The sequence below is a fragment of the Monomorium pharaonis genome, chromosome 6 (assembly GCF_013373865.1).
Source record: "Monomorium pharaonis isolate MP-MQ-018 chromosome 6, ASM1337386v2, whole genome shotgun sequence".
Lineage (NCBI taxonomy): Eukaryota > Metazoa > Arthropoda > Insecta > Hymenoptera > Formicidae > Monomorium > Monomorium pharaonis.
Window position 1 is genome coordinate 24,056,924 of NC_050472.1, and position 21,687 is coordinate 24,078,610.

Here is a 21,687-nt window from a genome sequence, read left to right on the forward strand (position 1 = left end):
ATAAACTATCAAAAGATGTTTGCGTGAACGTTTGTGCGAACATTACTTTGAAACTATACGTTTGAGGAGATGTTACTGATCTTCAACGCTAATCTTTATTAATCTTGCACCAATATTACAGTATTACATTTAATAAAACGGAATAAATAACGATGTAACTTCTCTTGCTCCAATGAGAGAATACGAAAACGGAGATTCGCGATGTTGCAAAATTTTATATTTTTTAAAATAAACTTCTAACACAATACACAATTTTTGAGTCAATTTACCCGCGACGCGCACCGTGACTGAAGTGAACGAGACGCGATTGTTATTCCTCACGTCATAGCGCATTGTCGCGAGGTAGAATTGAGCGACAGTCAGCACAGGGGGCTTCGTTGGCGATAGTGCGAACGCACCTTTACGTCTCCACCTCTTGTCTTTCTCCTTCACGGATCTTCTCTTTCCGCTAGCGATGCTTCTCGTAATTGGCGTGACACGCTCTCCCATTCCTTCGTTCTATAAGTCCGCCGAGGAGAAGCCGAGCGTACGGGGCGATACACTCCGACGTCGTCCTCCCGCGTCCTCGAGGACCCGACGCGATGCCAAGGTTAGCGGCGCGGTCGCGTTATTCTCTCGGCGCGGCGATGACGGAGTACGGGATGAGAGAAGCGCGCGGTCCCTCCACGCGTTTCGCTCCGTTTTTTTTTTTATTTTATTTTACATAGAAATGTATTTATCGCGTCCGCCGGTGATATCCTCCCGGGGGAGAAGTATTCCGGACGGAACGAGGAGGGGAAGGAAGAATTTGTCGCGCGCCGTGGAAATTTGCGACACAAACGCGGCCGCGTAATCCAGTTTAACGGACAAACGGCGAAAATCCGTAACGAAGAATGTCGTTGAGATGAATCCTAAGTCTCCCGCTCGAGGAGGGAGAGTTGCCGCGCATACTTTCCGCGCCACGCAACGACGACGGCTTTGTCGCGTATACCCTCGCGAGTACCAACTCCTGCTACATCGGAGCGCTATTCACGTTTATGTTAATTCCGCAAACGAGCGGTATTCACGGGGTGAGATACGGCGCGGGCGTAAAAAGTTGGCGTAGCAAATTTTCCCTGCGAACGCGCGCGCGTAACGTCGGGGAAAGGGACGTTACGCGCGCGAGAGAGCGAGTTTCCTCGTCGCGTCGGTCGGTCTAACGCCGAGGCGACCGGATTTTTCGCGCGCGAAACTCGATGATTTATTATTAATGAACGGCGGTCTGACTTTCGAAGGAAACCATTAATTATCGAGCCGTGCAGATTGCCGCGAAACCGCGCGCTCGCTCGCTCGCTCGCTCGACCGGACCTGACCGAGACTGTCGTGACCTCGTTTCCAACTGCAAATTATAACGTATACGGGAGGCTTTGCATTATTTTCCATCGCTCGTCTCGTGTCCCGCCGGCTTCTTGAATGCACGAATGCGCCGTTGTCGCGTGATCCGCGCGATTTCTTTTTCTCTCACATCCGGGCCGGATTAAATCGCCAAGTCGTCTGTATGATCTCCCTCCACCCCGTAATTTATTCCGAGAAATTCTCTTCGATGTCGTCCTCCTCGCCATGGCCATGCATCGGGGACCGGCTTAAGCGGCGCCAAAACGATAGAGACTCCGATTTCCGATAATTGCTCGATCGATCCGTCACTGCTACCCCCGTACCCCCCCCCCCCCCCGCGGCGCTCTGTTTCACGGAGCCATCGGTTTTTCGGCTTTTTTCGGCAACGGGGAAAAATATCTCGTGCTCGATACTGCATCCGACGTGAATTGCGTCTCGTCAATCGTCCGATATTATTTAACCGTCTGTATCGCATGAATTACCGTATCGCACGCATTTTACCCTCCGCTCTGCCCGCTTTTCCTTACCCTCCCTTTTCTTCTCTTCTATCGCTGCCCGATTCACAGCGAGTAACCGATGATACGATATATATTGCATAAGATAGATATCAATGGAAAATGAAAAAAAAAAAGACAACCGACCGCACACCTAGATAAATCTCTGAAAAACGAGGTCGCGGATTAGAACAGAAAACGAAGAGAATTTTAACAGTACGGTAATAACTCAACCAAGAATAATAGGCTCGTGTTTTATACGCACGAATCACACAGTTTATTTCTTTAATGCACATAAAAAATTTACATACATATTATTGTCATTTATTTAAACGGAATTAGAAAATCCATTTCACAGAGTTTTAAACACTTTTCAGTATTCTGACACTTGAAAATAATTTTGCGCTTTTTTTTTTGCTTCGATGGATTAAAGCAAGACGCTGTCGAGAAACTTGTAACAAGTTGAAGTACATCGGATACATATAAAAGGGGAAAAAAGAACGCGCCCAAGGGACTAGTCTCTCAAACCCCCTCAGACTCACCCTCCGGCGCGACCAAAGATTTTCGACGGAGGGGATTAACCGTAACACGAGTCCGACATGACAAACTCGCGTCCTACGAAGTCGTCGTTTCGATATCGAGCGCGTGAGAGACTTGGACAAAGTCTCTCTTTCTCCCTCTCTCTCTTTCTTGCCCGTCACGACCCAGTAATCGCGGCCGTCATCAGTCGTCGGTGAGACGACGAAGTGTAGCAGGTATCAGCTGTTGCTTTTCTCTCTCTCCCTGGCTTCTGCTCTCTTCCCCCCCGGCTGACTTTCCTCGCCTTGCCTCGCCTCGCCGCGCGCGCTCGCGCAGCCCTTCAGGGTCATTAAGAATCCATTAAGAGTTTTCCAAACTCGGGAAACTAAACATAAACTAGGCGGCCGCGAGCGTAGCAGGTGGCATCTTAAGCGACGCTCGTACAAAAAAAGTACGAAACGACGGAGAGAACGATGAGGAAAAGGAACTCTGTACGCGGCCTTTTTCTCGCTTCAGCGACAGCCCCTTCACGTTGATGGAAGGATTATAATATTAGTTGCATAGATAGACTTTTCCTTCATCTCTCTCTCTCTCTCTCTCTCTCGACTGGCCCATAGTGATGACGTCTTCTTCGGGATAATTATCGCAAAGGCGTTTCGAATGGACGATAATCCGTTTAGTAGCTAGATAATATATATCCTTTCAATAGAAGCTAATCAATATCGTAGTTGCAGTTAATTATACGATTACATAGTTACCATTGTCGAGGTACATTAGCCTCAATCCTTCGGACGTGTAAAGTTGTAATAATGGAAACAATAGGCTCGCGGCAACGCAATATGTAGGTCATATAGAAAATAATGTTTGACGTCACACAACGCTCGAACGTGAATCTCTATTATATGAAAATCATGCGATGCGAAAGGCACGGAATGTCCCGAACTCATGACATCTCATGAGCGACCCTATCGATGAGTGAAAGTTCATTTCCATCGTCGACTCGGATCGACTCGGAATAGAGTTTTACTTACTATGCAGTCAGGTGAAAGTCTTCCTGAATCGTACCGTGGGTTTAATTGAAAATTGTCCGGAAGACCACCAAGAGTCACACTGCTGCACGATCGTTTTACGAAAACGATCGCGCACATTACTCATAAATATATACATATACGCATATCAATATGTACACGTCGTCTTTCTCGTTTCTAAGAAATTAATCATCTATTCACGCGCGTCGAGTCTTTGTTCCCGCGGGTGATTAAGCGCAGGCGATATTCTCACCGATTCTCGGATCGAGTTGTAGCTGACGCTGTCGCGAACGATTTCGATACGTGGGTCTCACGCGGGGGAGAGACGACAGTCCGTTGGGCAGTCCGGAGCTAGATAACATTCCTTCGACATTTTTCAGCAGCTCCCTTTTTCCCTGGTCTCCTTTCTTCGTCGCCGTTGGCCCTGCACTCTCCGCGGCGTTCCGATTGTATACCGGTAATCGAGGTCGTTAATCACTGTTATTTGTCGCCCGGCGACGCCGGAAGCGCCGGGGTCGCGGTTAACGAGAAAAATAGACACCGCATTTACAGCGGGCGAGTGAATGCGAGCAACAACATCGACGAAAGAGAGACGAAATTGAGAGAGAGGACGAAGAAAAATTCACTCGCGACTAATTTCCTCCGAGACGCCCCCGTTTGCTGTTTCTTTCTGTTTCTTCCTGTCTGTTAACGGAGATGCAAGCGTTGAACATTTTCATAGTTCCCCATCTTACGTACGAAAAAAAAAAATAATAACGCCTTAATTAACGAGCAACTTGATTGTCTTTCTCACAATTTTTTCAATAATATTAATCAAAATGTAGGTTATAGCTGTTAAAAAAATATATTTAGCGATCAGTATAATAACTTTAATGCCTTTCTGGCATTTATAATAAATTTGTTATTAAACATGTAACGTGATAAAATATTCCAGCGAATTCGTCATCTATAACACGCGAAAAAATGCATTTTTATTTATTTTATTTTCTCAGTATATGGAGGATCTTAACTCGTAGTCGTGTCTTTATATTAAAGTACCCTCATAAACTGGTACCAGTAAGAGGACACCATTGCCGTCTAAAATGGCGGACGGTCCTCGCCGGGGTCATTACGATCGAGTGCACGTCTAACGAACGGTTACTTGTTAATGGGACGATTCCCCCATTGAGGATCATCCGTGGCACCGTGTGTGGGGCTGCGAACGGAAACCCCATGCTGTCTACGCTTCCTTTGGATCGAGTACGTTAGTTCGGGCGCCCCCCCTTCCCTTCCGAATCTCTCTATCTCTCTCTTCCTCCCTCTCCCCCTCCAGATCATATTGCGCGAATGTTGTTCTCAACATTTTAAATATACATATAAAATTTTGTAAAAGAAAATCAGTGATAGTTTGTAAAATTTACGCTACAATAATTTCTGTAAGCAGCAATTTAAATTTCTATATATTTACAATTTGTTATCTTTCGTAGACGTCTGCATTAGTTCCATCAATGCACTGTTGCGAAGAGTAATGCACGTTACTACAGTTCCCGTACATTTACGGAGTAAACAAAAATTCGCTTCGTTAGACATGTGAGATTCCCCAGATACCTGCTTCGTTTGCCGCAATATTAAGTAAACGGGAATTTCATTTGAAATACCGTCACAATAGGATCGCAGGCACTGTACAAATTCCGGGTCAGAATACGAGCGAAAATCGTGCTCGTAGCCGGCCGGCGTGTCTTAGGAGGGAGGGGGAAAGTAAACGGAGACGGGATACGGATGAAAATATTTCTCGCAGGAGTGTGAGATCGTATACGCATCAGGGACAGGAGGGTAAAGTATCAGTTCGGTCAGCTAGGAGGAACATGCCGAGAGAAAACCCCGAGGGATCGCGCGGGGAAAACAGGGCGTTCAGGGACCCTCCATATGTCACGAGGACGATGTCGTTCTACCCCTGATGTCGAAGCATGGTCCGATCCGCGCAAAGATGCGAGGAGAATTGTAGGAGTGCGGGAGGAGAAGATAGACAGACGCGCAAGGGAGAGGAACGGAGAAAGAAGGAGAGGTCTGGATAAGCCGGAAGTTTGCACTGGAATACGCGAGAGGACACACGGTTTTTTTTTTCATAGTGATCCTTTTCTCCTTCTTCGCCCCGCGGTAGATCACTGGACAAAAGAAAACGAGTAGAACGAAGCGGAACGGCACAAATTGTGTCGCCTTCGAGTAGGAAGCGATAATTTCTGGGATTCGCGTATAGCCTCCAACCAGACAGGGAGAGGGCAGGGGGGGGGATGGGGTCCTGATAATGCCTCGGGGTACAAAACAGAGATGTAGTCCTTTGAGGAATAATTTCGTTCCGAGGGAGAGAACTCGCCTCGGCGACGCGACGGCGACTGACAAAAGCGTTTTAGCCCGTGAGAAGCTTCAAACTTTCCAGTCGGGAACTTCGCCTTCCGCGCCTGTTATTTATTGGATAAAGTAAGTACGCGTCGTTTCGCCGACGACGACGACGACCGAAGATACGAGCACCATTCTCCCCGATCCACCCATCTCCCCGCCTTCGCTCGTAGTCAGTTGTAATTTAACTTGGAGTATTAATGCCCCTAATTATTAAAAAGTAGCGGACGCGATGAGAGCCAGCCCGCGTGTCTCGATCTCTCTCGAAAGCTTTTTTTTTTTTTAAACGCGATGAAAATTAATTAAAATTTTATGCGCATGCTAAAGAAGAAGAGAAGTACCACCCGGTCGCGTCGTATTTATCCGCTTATATCTCTGTCAAATATATATCACAGTTATTTATGCAGTTGACAATATATCTAGAAAGCTCTCTTTAGTTTGTAAAAAAAAAAAAAAAAAAAACAGTTTGTATAATGCCTCTCGGAATGATGGACTACACCTCGCGTTGAGCTAAGCATAAAACTAAATATAGCGGAAAGAGACAATCTCCAACGGTGAGACTCGGAAAGAGGGAGGGAAGAGGGATGGGGGCGCGAGATATTCCAACAAAGGGACAGCGCAAGAACGAGAAAGAGAGCGAGAGAGAGAGAGAGAGAGAGGGGGGGGGGAGGAGGGACGAAAGCCATATGGCCCTAAATGTGATGTGCGCCCACGAAAGAAGCAACGGAAGAAACACCGAGGAACAACGACTCGGAAACTTTTCGTTCGAGCCCTCACGTGAATTATAGAAGCGTTGAGGCCCCGTGAGTAAAATTACGAGGCACGCGAGAGCGAGCGTCCCCATGGGGGGAGCCCATTGCCCGAAAAGACGCGAGTATATCATCGTGAACACGCACGCACTCGATACGGGAGCGCGTGTGCCGGCACTCTCGAAGGATCGTTCACGTTACTTTCGGACGCAATCCCGGGGACACGCAGTAACGACGGAGGAGCTTATCGTTAAGATTAGAGACGTATAAATTACGTCGAGGCGTAAGCGCACGGCTCTCCTTATCCGCGTTCATATTCTCCTCGTCGCTCTTTCCGTCTCGCTTGCAGCGAGAAAGGAATCTTCCTCACCGCGAGGGGAAAAACCTCGAAAAGCCGAGGCAAACCGCTAATGGTCGAACTATTTTGACGTATGCGAACGTCGTACAGAACGTTTGTCACGGCGTCACGGATAAGCGGAGGAAACGTGGATTAGGCTATCACCTGGCGACAGGCCCAGATTCCGTCTTCCTGTCGCCACTTCGCCTGATCCCTTGCCCCTTACACGCGGCTTTCCGCCTCCTCCGTCTTCCTTTATTCCTCGATTATCCCTCCTGGCGAAAACGCGATAAAGATTCCGCCGAAGCAGATTCTTTTTCGCGAACGGGAAGAGGAATGGAGGTCAGGATCGCGTGACTGATCGTTGATGAACTCCACGGGGGGCCATTAGCTTTATCAGAGGGTGTCCAGTTGCATGCTGGACGACACACGATAAGAAATGTACTGGTTTTTTCTCGTTACTTTCGGTTACGCTCGAACGACTCGTATTTGTCTCTCTAAGTTTCACGATATATCGTCTAGAAATGGCGCCGTTTAGTTCCGTACTCTCGTTCACGTAGATATGCGTCGTGTATCATACAAGTTCTATTATATTAGATTTTCTCTTAATTCTTAGGGACATTGATATTTGTTTCGTGCTTCTTAGAAAAAGAAACTTTCTCAACTGAAATTATTTTGGGGACAGAACTTTTTTATTGTTTATTATTCGTTTCGTGCATTATTGATTTTCTTGCTCTACTTACCGTTTTAGAATTTTAAAATAGTAAAAGCGCCATAAACTAGACATTAAAATTAGTTTTTGTGTTACTTAGAAAGACAACTGTTCTAATTTTAATAATCTAATTTTTACTATTTTAAACTTTTATTAATAGTGTTATAAATAGAACAGTTAAATGGAACGAGATAGAAATAGTCTACATACGTTTTTAAAGAGTTTGAAAGAGTTTAAAAAAAATTACGTGTACATAAAAGAGTTAGGTATCCCTTATTTTTTGGTATAGATTTCAACATATATATATTATATGCTCGTCAAAATTAAAGAGCAACATTTCCGCGTGCTTCCTTGTAAGTAACGAGGAAGCAGAAAAACATAATCGGCGATGCCGACGCCGTTGATTACAGCGGAATGCCAATAAATGCGTTGCCGCGAGTCTTATTTCTTATATTTCAGGCGCTCGCGTAAACGTCAGTTTCCTTCACGCGGATGCTTCGTTTAGATAATCTCCCCGATCACGAAGACTATTTATGGACCATGCGAATCATCTTCAACACGCGTGCAGTGTACACTCTTTGTATTTCAATCGTTTCAACGCGTCGGCGGCGTCTCGAAACGACCCGAACCGGATGTCCCGTCCGTTAAACGAGTGCATTATCGCGTACGCGAGGATACTCGAGCACGTGTGTTTTCCAATAACACCGCCGAATCTCACACGAGAGCCAGATATTCGATCGAGCACAAAATGAATCCGATTGACGCGACAGCGAGATGATGGTGCGAGCGATGCGCGAAATCTTAATTAAACACGAATGAGAATCGAAACACGCGCGTTGCGCCTGTCGGTCGGGACGGACCACTCGGTCTCTTGCTCGATGCGGTATTACGGGAGCTCGTACGACTCACTTTCACCTGGCACAAACGGCTTAGGTTGGCGTTGCGAAATTCCCGCTGGTTTTGTGTATCGATACCGCGGATTTGTTCGCGTTCCCTCTCGCAAGTCGATCCCTTTCCCCGTGGCCGCGCGCTCTTTTTCCGCGCGCGTTTAATTCGCGCGATGCTGCGGCTAATTGCATAAAGGGAACGCGAATAAAATTTACAAGCTCGTAGCGAATAGCAGCAGTTAAATCGCATCGGCTTGCATTCTTTTTTCCTTCGCTTGCATATTTAACGCGCGGCGCGATAGTTTCGTAACAAAAGAAAACTGATTAAGGTTCATTACGCGGTAATTGCGAGCAGCGCTCGGCGGACGGTGTTATGAGTTTTAATTATGAAAAGAGGGGAATCCGGTAATGTTGAAAAAATCTTTTCTTCTCCATTCTTCTCCGCGTCTCTCAATCTTTCCTACTCTTTTATCGCCGCACATAAACTGAAATCCCCGAACGTGGATACACAAGCGACATAAATCAAAGGAACGGAAACAAATAATAGATCTAATCGAAACAAGGCGGAGGAGGAGGATTCAAAGGAAGACGTAAAAGAGAGACAGAGAGATGACATAATGTGTCTCAAAGAATTGTTTTAAAATTCTTATCGCTACGAGCGCATCGCAATAAAAATCTCGAATAGGACGATCGTGGACGGAGATTCTAAAAAAGTAGACCCCGATCACCCGTTGGCCGCCTTAACGACGATGTTCTCTCATTTATCAAGAATGGAAGTTGTCTCGCTTCTTGCGTCTATCCGTCACTCGTTAACCGGACGATCGTTACTATCGTAAAAGTCGGCTAGGCGAGGAAGAAAAAGAATATATATAAAAAGGGGGGGGGGGAGGTTGGGTTCGAGGTAGAAGACTCTCGTAGTTTTGGAAAAATAATAGCGCTCGGATCGCTCGGAGAGTGGCGATCGTCCAAGGTATAATAATTTCGAGGAACCTACTCTCTTTCTCCTACGCCCTTCGTAGGCCTCCCCCATTCCTCGCCCCGCGTCAGTGTCTGCGCTGCTTCTCTCGTCTCCCGAGTATACATCTTTTCTTTGTTACGTTTACGAGCCTCGTCGGATCCGGAGTAAAACCGCGCCGTTCCTTCCTTTCTCCTTCCTCTTCAGCCCTCCCAGCTGCACGCGGCACGCCGGTGAAATAAATCCGGTGTATTCCGGGGGGTCTTAAATTCAACCGGAAATAGAATTTGTCCCGGGGCGGTCACGGGCGCTGGTGGCGGTGGCGCGAGGAAAGTCCGACGAAACGCTGGAAACAAGACGAATCGAACGAAAGCCTTGCCGAGCCGCCGAAAGGTGAAGAACGAGAAGAAGAGGAGGAGGAAGATGAGCGAGAACCCGCACGTGGCTACGCGAGATTATTTTGATGCTTCCTCTCCAAATAAACAGCTGCTTCTAGATAAGGGACAAAAATTATATACCATATATATTTCATAAAAAACGACAATATAAATTTCCGTTACATTGATTAGAAATAGAATTGTGATACGATACATTAATTTCATCATTTTTGTTAAAGTTTTTAGTTTTTTCTATAATATTTATTTTTTATTTTCTGTTGGAATGCGATGCCTTAATGCAAATTAAAAGAGCCATTATAGAACGTAGAATTCTAAAATTGAGCGGGCATAAATCAAGCGACAGGCTTCCGTTATGTATGAATATGTTTTTACCTTTCTATACTTCATGACAATCAAATTGCCATTCATCATGTTTCAAAGATACTGATAGACTTGTCTTTAGATAACGAACTTTTCCGAGACAAGTCTCGTGAAACAGCGACGACGGGGGAGCTTCTTAATCTGAATAAAACCGTCCAACCTGGCTACAGTGGCAAAAGTTTCTCGCGGGGTTATGCGCGAAGAGGGTGGTCGGAGGGTTTTGCGACGGACGGATGGAAGCGCAAACGCGACGTCACGAGACTCGAGAGGGATGAGGGGGAGGCTTTTCACCTTGAAAGAAAGCAAGTGCACTCGAAGATATTCCCGAAAGCCGAAGAGGGGCATTGTACGCAGTATGTGTATATATACATATATTCAGAGATGCACTCTCGGCTATGCCTCCCCTCGTTTTCCCACCCCCTTTCTGTGGGTTTGCGACGATCCAACGAGCGAGTGTCGCGACTCGATGCGAAACTCGTTGGAGAAGACGCGGCATCGCACAGAGGCAGGGCTTAAAATTTTCACGAGCCACTCGAGTCGGAGGAGGGGGGAGGGAAGAGGGAGGCCACCACCGTCTCCCAAAATCTGCAATTTAACGTACCTGTCTGGGTGGTGGGTACACGGAAAGGGCTCTAGTCTGGAAGAGGACGCGAGGCAAGATGGAGAGAAACAAAGAAAAAGAAAGAGGCCTTTGCTCGTTGAAGGAGGCAACCACCTACCTAGTGAACGACCTGCTAGTGGGAGAGACGATCCCCGTCGTGTTTACGTCTACTTTTCGGAGGAAGGAAAAAGTAACCGGTAACGAGACGCGCAGGGATTGAAACAAGGGAAAAAAATGGGAAATAGCGTCTCAAAGGTACTCGCCTACGACTATCCTTCTCCTTCTCCTCTACTCTTCCTTCTCTACACTTCAATCTTTTTTCGTGCACTCTCTCTCTCTCTCTCTCTCTCTCTCTCTCTCTCTCTCTCTCTCTCTCTCTCGACGAGCGGGGCTGTTTTCGGCAATTTCTCCAGAGGGTCTTGTCAAAAAAATGAAAGAGAAGGTGTGATGAAAAGATATTACGCGGATTTCTAGCCCGTGTCGAAGAGGAAGTGAATCTGAAGTCGGAGAAAGGGGGGTGAACGGAAAGGACTTTGAAGGAGGCCCGAAGAAGTGCGCCGTAGGGTAGGAAGGAGGACATCTTAAATTTTTGACGAGACCACTCGTCGGGCAATGGCAACGGCAGAAAACGAGTGGTACCAACAGCGGTTGATAGCCGAGCTAGGAGGCGCTGTCCTCCGAGTTGAGCCGCAGCAGCAGCGGCAGCGTTACACTGAAGTTTGCAATTTCGCGGATGCATCTTGGCTGACCTGGCTAGAGTCGAAGAGAAGGGGAAAAAGTGAGAGAAGGTCTTTGCCCGCTTTAGAAGAACTAAAGCGAGCCTACCGCCATTCTCTCTCTCTCTCTCTCTCTCTCTCTCTCTCTCTCTCTCTCTCTCTCTTCCCTTTCCTTCTCCTCTTCTCTCTCTCTATCTTTCTGTCGCTCTCATTCTGTCTCTCCTCTGTCATCCTTCTTCCTCATTTCTTTCTTCTCTCTTCTTTCTATCTTTCGTACACTTCTTTGACACGCACTCGCTCTTTTTTACCCCTTTATATTTCGACACTCTAGAATTTCGTTCCTACTTCGATCCTCAAGCCCATGCTTCCTCTTATATACGACACCTTCTGTCTTTCCTCCTCTGTCCTGTTTTTCTCGTTTCGTCAAAGAATGGCGAGACGTCGGCCAGACCCTAGAGCCTACCCGAGGCGAAAGTAAAAGACGCAGTTGGCCGAAAAGGGATGGTCGATGCTTCGCACCCTTCCTCCTTCTCCTTTTCGCTCTTTTTGTTTCTCTCTCCCTACCGTGTCGTGTTCCCTACGAGCGTGAGAAAAGGACGGAGATCGAAGAGGGAAGAAGCGAGAGGGAGATGGATAAACGCGTGGTATTGATCCTGGAACCCCTTGCTCTCCCGTCTTGCCTTATCCCGGCGCCCTTCCACTATCATGATGAACCCCAAAGTTTTGTACTGGGCTATCGCCCCTTTTCCTATTTCTTTCATCCCCTCGCCGTTCACGCGCGCTCTCTCATTACTAGCACATATTTTCTTTTCCACATACGATAATTGGCCGTTGGAAAATAACGAATTCCGGTCGGTGCCACCGCAACCCTTCGTCAACGTGATGCCAGTTGACCTTGAACTCGAGATATTCCGTCCGGGGCGTTTACTTTTTTTCTTTTATGTGTGACACGTTTTGTTAGGCAGGATCAGTAACCAAACGTTTTTAATTGGATGGTATATGAATAATGCGAGAAATAATGTTGCGTAACTTATTTTTTAGATTTTTATACATTAATAATGCAATTTAATGTGTATGTCGTTTTATTATTACTTATAATACAAATATATACAAATTATCGAACATTTTTAATACATGATATTGAGAAACAGTAAAGGATGATATATACAGTCAATCTATCTACAAAAATATAATAAAAATATTTTGCATAGACCAGCAACATCGTATAGTTAAAACAATGCCTCGCTCATCGAGAATTATGAAGGTAGTATCGTCCCTTTCAAAGTTGTTATTAGAAGAGTAGAGAAAATAAACCATCTAGTTTTACTCTCCCATTCACGTGATAGAAACGATGTTGCCTGTCTATGGAACACTACTTGGAAGCAAGGAAAGATGCAAATCGCAATCAAACGGAAAAAATGTTTCAATTTTAATTAACACGAGCTATCTTTGTTTTTTTTTTCAGACGCAGCAACTAGTAAAATTCAACAGCCATAGAAAGCCATGTAACAAGCAAAGAAGAAGAAGAAAAATCGATCTCTTTCTGTGATATAAACTATTGGACAAGGTTGTATTTATAACGCTATCATTCAATCGTCACGAGAAATATCGTGGGGAGCGTGATATCATCACTGCCGCGTGCGCGTCGGAAGAATTCCGAAGATATAAATAAGAGCGATATAAGCTGGAGCATAAGCGGGCAGTGGCAGCCGCTGAGGAAGAAGGCGGAGGTGGTGGTGGTGTCGACGAAGAGGGCGGTGGAGGAATTTGGCGGCGGTGGCGATCGGTGGCTGCACGTCGTCGTCGTCGGCTGCCGTGACGCGCAAGACGACGACGCGAGGCGACGCGCAAGAGGAGGAGGCATGAGGAGGCGAGAGTGACGACGCTGCACACGGTGTGTGCTGCATCCTCTCGCACGGATCGTGAGAGGACCGGCGGCGGCCGTCCACCGCGGCGGCAGTCGGGCCGTCCACATGGCGATAAGAATGGTCCCCTTCAATATGGCGGGCGTAGCAGGCTTCCTAGCCACCTGCGCCGCCGTTACTGCCCGCCTTCTGCCGTTGCTGCTGTTGCTAATCTACCCGCGAGGGATCCCGGCGGAACAAGGTAAGAAGAAGCTCTCGTCCGTCCGTCCGCGTTCGCGCATCTCTCTCTCTCTCTTCTCTTCCCTTCGAGGTATTTTATCCTCTTCCGCCTACCTACCTACATAGGGCTAATCGAGCCGAGATGATAGTCCGCGGCGACACCTCGGGTCGCGCGATACATCGCGCCCGATTGCCACTCTCGGACGTATACTTAGCCAGATGTATCGGGTTATAGGTATAGGATCGAAGGGCGGTTACACCGCCCGCGCCGCCGCACCGCGTGATCGACCGATCTGTCGATCGTCGTCTCTCGCGAAGGCGGAGCGCTTCTCCGATGACTTAATTATCTTCACGCTAAAGCTACTTCTTTCAATCCGCGGGAATTAAAATATTTCTAAATCTCGTTAATCGCTGCGGTTCGCTAGGAGAAATAATTTAATGTAAAGTAGCCTCGCGATAATCCACGAAGAACTTTGCCGAAAGAACGTTAATACGACCGTAACTTGCGTTGTATCTCCTTTGTCCCGATCGGTCCTATCTCCTTTCGAGAACTAACGGAGAAACGAATGTAAGAGACACGTTAGTTCGCATCAAGTCGACGTTTCCTGACGGTCTAGTCGTAATTTCGCGGCGCGGCGTCGGCGGTGTGATTTATTGCGCGAAGACGCTGAATACGAAAGGAAGAGGGAGAGAGAAAGAAAGATCAAATTGCCACGACACTAATTGCGTACGCGCCGCTATACCTACCCACACGACTATCCTAGCGACCGATCACATGACCGGCTATGACTGTTATTTTGTGTAATCCGCCCGTTTCCCTTTTCCCTGTAAGACAAAAGTCTCTCCGGTTCTCATTTAACGTCTTCTTTAATATCACGAAACATGAATCTCGTAGCCCTAATGATTGAGAACCGTTTTTAAATTAGCGAAACTTTTACTTGGCCCGCGTTTAAGAATCCTTTTTTAGTAGTTTAAGCCATCTCTCTCGGGCGCATTCTGCTCGGACGAAACGCGGGGAGAAGAAATTTCAGGTCCACCTACATTAACTAAGCTCTTTGTTTCCCCCCCATCTCCCCCGTCTGTCCTTAATCGCGATATAATTCCTCGTCGCATCGAGATTCAACGGGAACGCACTTTTAATTTTCTTTTTTTCTTCGCCCCTCCTTCTTTTTTTCCCCTCCCTCCTTGCGAGCACCGAGTCAGTGTCCCGAGGCGATGGATGTTGTTTGCTCGGATAAAGGATTCTTCTGTGTGCACTGCCCTCGTCCCGATCGTTGCGAACGTGATTTAACGGAGCCAAGATTGGCCTTCCAGTCCCATTATGCATTTCTGAAGATCATCCACGCGGGCTACCCGGAACGTTTTCCATATTTTAACCGAAAAAAAGCCTGGCGCCTCGGGCGTCTCGATGGCTCGCCCTCTCCGCTGCGGCTCCCTCTCATTCCCCCCCTCCCTCCTTTCGTAGAGGGGAATAACGATAATTTCGTAATGCGGACCAATCTTCCGAATTGCAAGATCGTCCGAGGTGCCGGTAGTTAGCTTTCAGGGATTAAAAGGGGATCGTTTCGCGTCGCACTTTTGGGGACGGTCGGCGCGGCTCGAGACGTAGAGACGCCTCCACGAACCTCGGCCGGCAAACTCACCTGCGGCAGTGGCGGCGTCCCGCCTTATTTTATACGCGGTTTTGGAACGTTTATGTAAAATAAAGTGTACAAGGGCGGTTGAAACTTGAAACCCTCCGATTACAGGCGGGAGAATTTGAACGCTAGAAATTAGTAGAAAATGAAATAATGAAACTTCCCACGTCGATTAATTCTCCCTCTCTCTCTTTTCTCTAGTTAAATACTCGCTTACAACTTTTGATGTAAAAGGAATAAATACATCTCTTACAACATGCGAAGCATATAATTTGTATCAATTTATAATTATTGTACATTATATATTAAATGTCCCTGATATGTCGGGAACCATCTGCGGCACTTATGTCCTTTACATGCTCGAGACAGATAATAATCAAGATTAAGGCCCCTCCCCTTCTCCGCGTGCCCCTCGCTCTCGGCGAATGCGAATTTCGGCTGCCTCGGTTTCGAGATCTCCGGGTTACATTCTGCGATCGCGGCCACCGCGAACTAGCCGCGGCAAGTTTCCCCGTGCGGCCCCTCGGGAGTTCCTCTCCCCCTCCCGCGGTACCCCCTAACGCGTTTAATGGAACTTGCCAAGGATCTGTTCCCAGTGGACCGTGTCTGTCGATGGAGGCGGCTAACTTCGTTTCCCCCGACTCGCACGAAACGCGAGCTCCTCGTTATCCTTATACTCCCCCTCTATCCCTCCCCGCGCGATATCTTTGCGCTTCCCGCTTCTCTTCCTTCCGTCCGTCGCTAATACCCGCGAACTTTATCCTCCTTCGATCGCACTCGTGATCCCTAAGACGCGTCTATTACCTTAGTTCCCGAACTTTACAGGTACGCGCGCAACCGGTTGGGATCGAGAGCTCGCATCGGGAACTCGCTTCGAGAGAGAGAAAGAGCTTGTTCGCGAATTACTAGGACTTAAAATTCTTCGTCGATGCGTGACATCTTACGAAAGCGAATTCCTCAACTGCCTCCTCGAAGTCTCGAATGCGCACAAGTTCTTCCGATCTCTTCCATCTTTGTCGATTCAGATCACATTAACAAAAAAAAAAAAAAGATTAACGGCCATTTCTTAGAACTGTTAAAAATCTCTCAATTATACATAGTTTAGTCTCATGCTCACTCGATCGAGTTCTTCCGAAGATTTTAGACGAATCGAAATCCTGTAATACAGCAGTCGAAACTCAATTACTCTTTCGAAGCCAGGGGCCACGAGCAGCTACGGTAACACGTTCGCTACTACGCCGTCCACTCGCGTTCCGAACTCATTTACTGGCAGAGGCGAGTCCGTCGTTTTGCTCCTCGGCGATGCGATCGCCGAGAGAGAGAGAGAGAGAGGGAGAGAACCGGACGAGAGACCCCACCCAAGACTCGAAACTTCCTTTCGTTCGATTTCGTGGCGGACATTAGCGGACATTAGCCGGGAGCCAATGCGAAATCAAGAAGTGGACGAAATCGAAATTGATAAACGAAAGTTAGTCTCCTCCTGGTTTCTTCCCTACCTTTCGTTTCATTTCGTTCGCTCTTATCGTCAATTGCTCTATACTGATCCCCTTACCGGTAAATGCATTAATCGATACCCGCCTTCCTTGACGCACAGCCGTTACTCTTCTCTCGGGTAACCCATCCCACTGGAGATTGATTAAATTTTAGCTAATCTCGTACGTAGGAGAGCGATCCTCCGTCCCGTCTCCCGTCTTCGCATCACGCGCGAGTTTCCGAAGCTCTTTCGCACAGCGTCTCGCGCGCTCTTCGCGAGAGACGGAGCGAGTTTTCCTCTCTTCGGCAACGGCGAGGAAGAAGTTAGCGATTCCCCGATGCGGGAGCGGCATCGGGATATCGGGAGCAAGGAGCGGCGGTGACGGGCGGTAGCCAGGGAACGGGTCTCGCGAGAGGCAGTCTCCTCTCTTCCCGAGCAAACTCGATTGCCTCTGCGAAAAGGCAGAAAGACTCGTTCGAGGTGCGCTTGTGGCCGTGCGAGAGAGCCCAGCTCGCCACTTCTACTCTTTTCCTCCTTCGGCTCCTTCTCTCTCTCTCTCTCTCTCTCTCTCTCTCTCTCTATCGTCCTTTCTCGCTTCTTCCTTCTCGCCCGGCTGTTGCCTCCTTATATCCCTCTTTCTCTCTCTCTCGTTTCTTACTCTCTCAGGGCACGGTGAGTAAGAGACGCGGCAACGCCGCAGGAATGCCCCCGGCCAGCCCACCGCGTGCATACCTGTACAACCTACTACTCTGATCCTGGGCCCCGGCTGTACACGAAGAAAGCCTGGCAGCATCCTATCGGCCCGACAAGGACGGAGTAGGACTTGTCCCCTATCGTCCGAGAAGCAAAGAGAAGTGAGCGCGAAAGAGAAAGAGAGAGAAGAGAAGAGAGGAAAGGACCGTGCCTGGCCTCTCTCTTCGTGGTAGATTCGTACACGTACACGTGTACGTGAAGGTGGAAGGGAGGGTTTATGGTTCCGGCTCCCTTGTGTGCGCCGTCCATGCGCGAGGGAAAGATCACACGACGAATGTAGGCTACTCTCATTGACCGAACTCGACAGTACTAGCGTGAATATCCTGGCTTTGAACAAGAGAGTGAGAGAGACGAGAGTAAGAGGAATTCGCGACGGTATCTCTCCGGATAAATCGCGATGCACCGCGGCGAAAATGCATCTATCGTGTGAAATTGACCGACTTGATCGTTATATGTGCCCCTGCGAACCATTATGCAACGCGAAGAGATACGCGCTATCCCACTCGAGATATTAAGGAATGTTTTCCGTAAATAAAGAGATAATAAGATAAAAGGTGATATATTCCGAAAGAATTAAATCACACACAAGCGTGATGTCGGAATTAATGCGACTTTGCCTGTTCGACCTCGGCATCAATTAGGAATGAAAACGAACGCTCGAGACATTAATATATTCAAGCTATTAAGCGTCGTTATCGAAAATCTGTCAGCGTCTCGATACGACGTTTCACTTATACCGTCGGAAGACGATTTGATCGATATCTGTGGACAAACGGGACGTTCACGTTCGATCACACTGTCAGTCGATCCTCCAAATCGGCTCTGTGGCGCGCCGAAAAAACTTCATATTTTTAACTGGACGTTGTCGTGTAGTCTCTCTCTCTCTCTCTCTCTCTCTCGTGAAATATCAATGCGATTTAAATATTCAATATCATCGGCGATGTGCAATATCTGCTCTCGGTGGCCCAAGCTGTGGCACGGGCCACAAAGGGGCGATCCGGTACAACCTGCCAGAATAAAAATCAGTATTTTCCATCCCGAACGGTTTTTGTTTCGTCGGATGATTGGACGAAACCGCGCCCCTCTCGCTTCCTCCCCCTCCCCCTTGCACTCCCCCCTTTTTAATGCCAATCTTACTCCTATAAATACATCGGATCGAGCTTTCCGCAGCTGGACCACCGCAATTTCGCTTCCGCTGAAAGGAAACCGTCATCGGTGGTCCCTTTGTCGCGCGTTTCCTCTTCGTAGATTTTCCAACGGCAACGACGGCGAGATGCGACTCGATCGCGCCGCAGAGACAAATAAACTTGTCAAACTCAGAGCGAGGCGGGAAAAACGTGCGGCGCGAGAATAAAAGAGAGACTGCGCGACACACATGCGTCTATATCTTTCTTCATGTGCATGCACGTGTGTACTTGCGTGTGTATAAAGGTACTTAAATGTGTGCGCAGCTCGACGCAAAACGAGCATTGCGCGAGACGAAACGCGATATGCAACGCACCGGGTACACGACTGAGCATAAATTTTAATCGCCGAGAAAAATCTCGCGCGCGAGATGGAAGAAGAAGGAGGAGGAGGGAAAGAAGAAGGACGTCGGTTAAGAAGAGGAAGAGACAGGTATAGAGATATGTACAGAGAAGTTAGGCATGCCGCCCAGTAAAACGCCTCGAATAGCGGGGCTCGAAGTACGCCGATGACGAACGACTTGCGTTAGCCCCGTGTTACGTGTTTCCCCGTTTCAGACGGGTATTCAAACCGCGTGTAATATCCCGAGCTTCGATGCTGTAGGCCAGGAGTGTCAAGCTCCGCTTTCGCGGACCGTTTTGAATATTTAAATTTGTTAATAATTAAATATGCTAAACACTCCGCCAATAGGTGTTTGTGATATGATCATGTGTTCCGTTTTGCAGAAGAATAAAATTTGTGCTGCGAGTTTAATATAAGCAGATGGAAATCTTTTTCTCTCTCTCTCTTTCTCTCTCTAAAGAAAAATTTTGAATTAATTAAAATTTAATTAAGTAACTTATAATTTTTAACTTGTCCACACGTGTACGTAAAATATTGGGTTGTTACGATTGATTACTTGCTGGATGTATTTTTAATAATTAATATCGTTCCTTCGTACGATACAATGTTATTCCCGCGGGAGCGAACTAATCTTATGAAACGTTATTTTCAATAATTTTATTATCGAAAGCGCGAGGGAGGAAGGATAGCAATTTGTCGGGCAGGGAAACAATATGCGAGGATCGAACGAGACGAATTGCTTCTCGAAAGCCGAAGTGGTGTACATCGGCGTATATGCCCGGCGCGCGCATTTTATGGTATATAGGTATTCTCCCCGGTTTTTACATATCCCCCGTGTGCGGCGTCGTCGTCTAACAGCACGCTTTCGTTTCTTCTCCTTGTGTGCGTCTCCTTCTCCCTTCTTCATCCCCCATAAAGTCTCTCGAGGCGTCGCGACGAGGGCGTGAGCGTCGGCTGGTTACATTTCCTAGCAGACCATTATTTCTCTCTTACACCTACGCGCGCGTGCGAGCACGTCTCATCCACAGAAAGACACACACACACACACACACACATACATACACAGAAATCGGTGCGGTATAATACACGAACATCGCGCGCGAGCTCCGGGTATTTTCTCCCTTTTTGCCCCCGCTACTACATTACCTTTTCCGAGCAGCAGGGAGTTAGGAGTGTCTCGCTGCATATTAATGAAAAAATTTGTGACTTCCCTCCGTCATCCAGCAGCGGCGACGGCAGCGGCGGCAGCAGCAGCAGCAGCAGCCGCTGCCGTCGCACCTGCGAAAAAAGGAAGAGCTGGAAAAAGAAACGAGTGATTTCTCACCGCTGTTGGATCCTCCGTCTCTTCTCGCGACCGCGTCTATCCCTTTAGACAGACGTTTCTTGCTCCTTTTGTGCACGACCAGCACCGTTATAATGACACCGTAAATAAAATATCTGGTACACGGTAAGTACGTTTTGTTCTGAAGCGAGCAATACTTGAAAAAAAAAAGCATATACGACCACCGTAAAGAGTTTTGTGCCTTTAATCCGTTATACGCGTCAAATAAACAGTTGGCATTCTGAATAATGATCCATTATACTTTCCAAATCGGGTTCGTTATCATCAGGATAAGTATCGATGGAATAATATTTTCTTTATCGTATATTTAAAAAAAAAAAGGCGAATACCGAAAGCATATCTTGATCGAGACGAAAGCTCTGCGCGTTCGAGGACGACGATTGGACAGCATTAGCGTGATATACGGCTAAATAAGGTTCGGGTTCAGCGAATAAGCGGAACGGCTGGATCGGGTACGCGCGAAGGTCTCACGTGTAAGGCACGTCTACTATCGGAACGAGTTTGGCGTCGCGTATTCGCGCGGAACACGGATCAGGTGCGCGTAAGTGCATTTCTAAGACTGCGTAATAGCTGCGCCGCATTTAGGTGGCGGCGAGCGCGCCTAGGTTGTTGCATATACGCGGACCCCGCCTCTAACGCGGACGAGGCATTTAATGTCGCGCGCGGTAATAAACGTTAGCGATGAATTTAACGCGCCGGCGCGCGTGTAAGTACCCTCGCGCGCGCGTGCACATGCGTGCGAGAAAGCGCCGAGGTTTTCTTGACGCAGCCGTGCCTCAAATTCCGCTAATCCGGCCGCCAAGTCGATCTCGCGCGTTAAAACCTGAGCTCGAAATGACCCCCGTATGTGTCGCGTCATGTAAAACGACGTCGTTACCATATCGATACTGCTTTCTGTAAGAATCTCGGATTAACGTACCGAGAGCGTGACGTTTATTGTCCCGTTTATTTATTCGAAGCAAGAGAATACGGCGCAAGGGAGTCTTCAACAGCCGCGTCGACGACATCATCGACTCGTATCGGGGCATCAGGACACTTTGGATGACCCGAGTTTTGGACGCGCTCCGACAAGATCGTTTCGCCATTTCCATCCGGCGTGGACCACCGTCGAGGTCACTGACGATGCCCGACCGGTGATTCGAACGAGAAATGAAACGAGATAAGTTATGCGCGCTGCTGACTCAGGTTCCTCGTTATTTCGGATCGTGTCATAAAATCTCGGTCTTAACAACGCACGCGAGGACACACCCCACCCTAGCAAGCTGGAATTGAAAGATTCCTGGGAACGTCGACCGGCTGAGAGAGAGAGAGAGAGAGAGAGAGAGAGAGAGAGAGAGAGAGGGAGGGGAGCGAAAGGAAAGAGAAACCGCAAATATTTTCTTGGA

The 21,687-nt window shown here is 47.7% G+C and overlaps 1 protein-coding gene across 13 annotated transcripts in view; it reads left to right on the plus strand.

Moving 5' to 3' along the window:
* The window catches only part of LOC105838852 (ephrin type-B receptor 1), a 90,475-nt gene that overhangs the window by 21,461 nt on the left and 47,327 nt on the right, over positions 1–21,687 (plus strand). For all 13 annotated transcript variants that reach the window (XM_036288929.1, XM_036288931.1, XM_036288930.1 and 10 more), the window contains exon 2: positions 12,951–13,591. In XM_036288929.1, coding sequence (XP_036144822.1) covers positions 13,459–13,591 — 133 coding nt within the window. In that variant the 5' untranslated portion in view covers positions 12,951–13,458. The remainder of the gene's footprint in view (positions 1–12,950; positions 13,592–21,687) is intronic.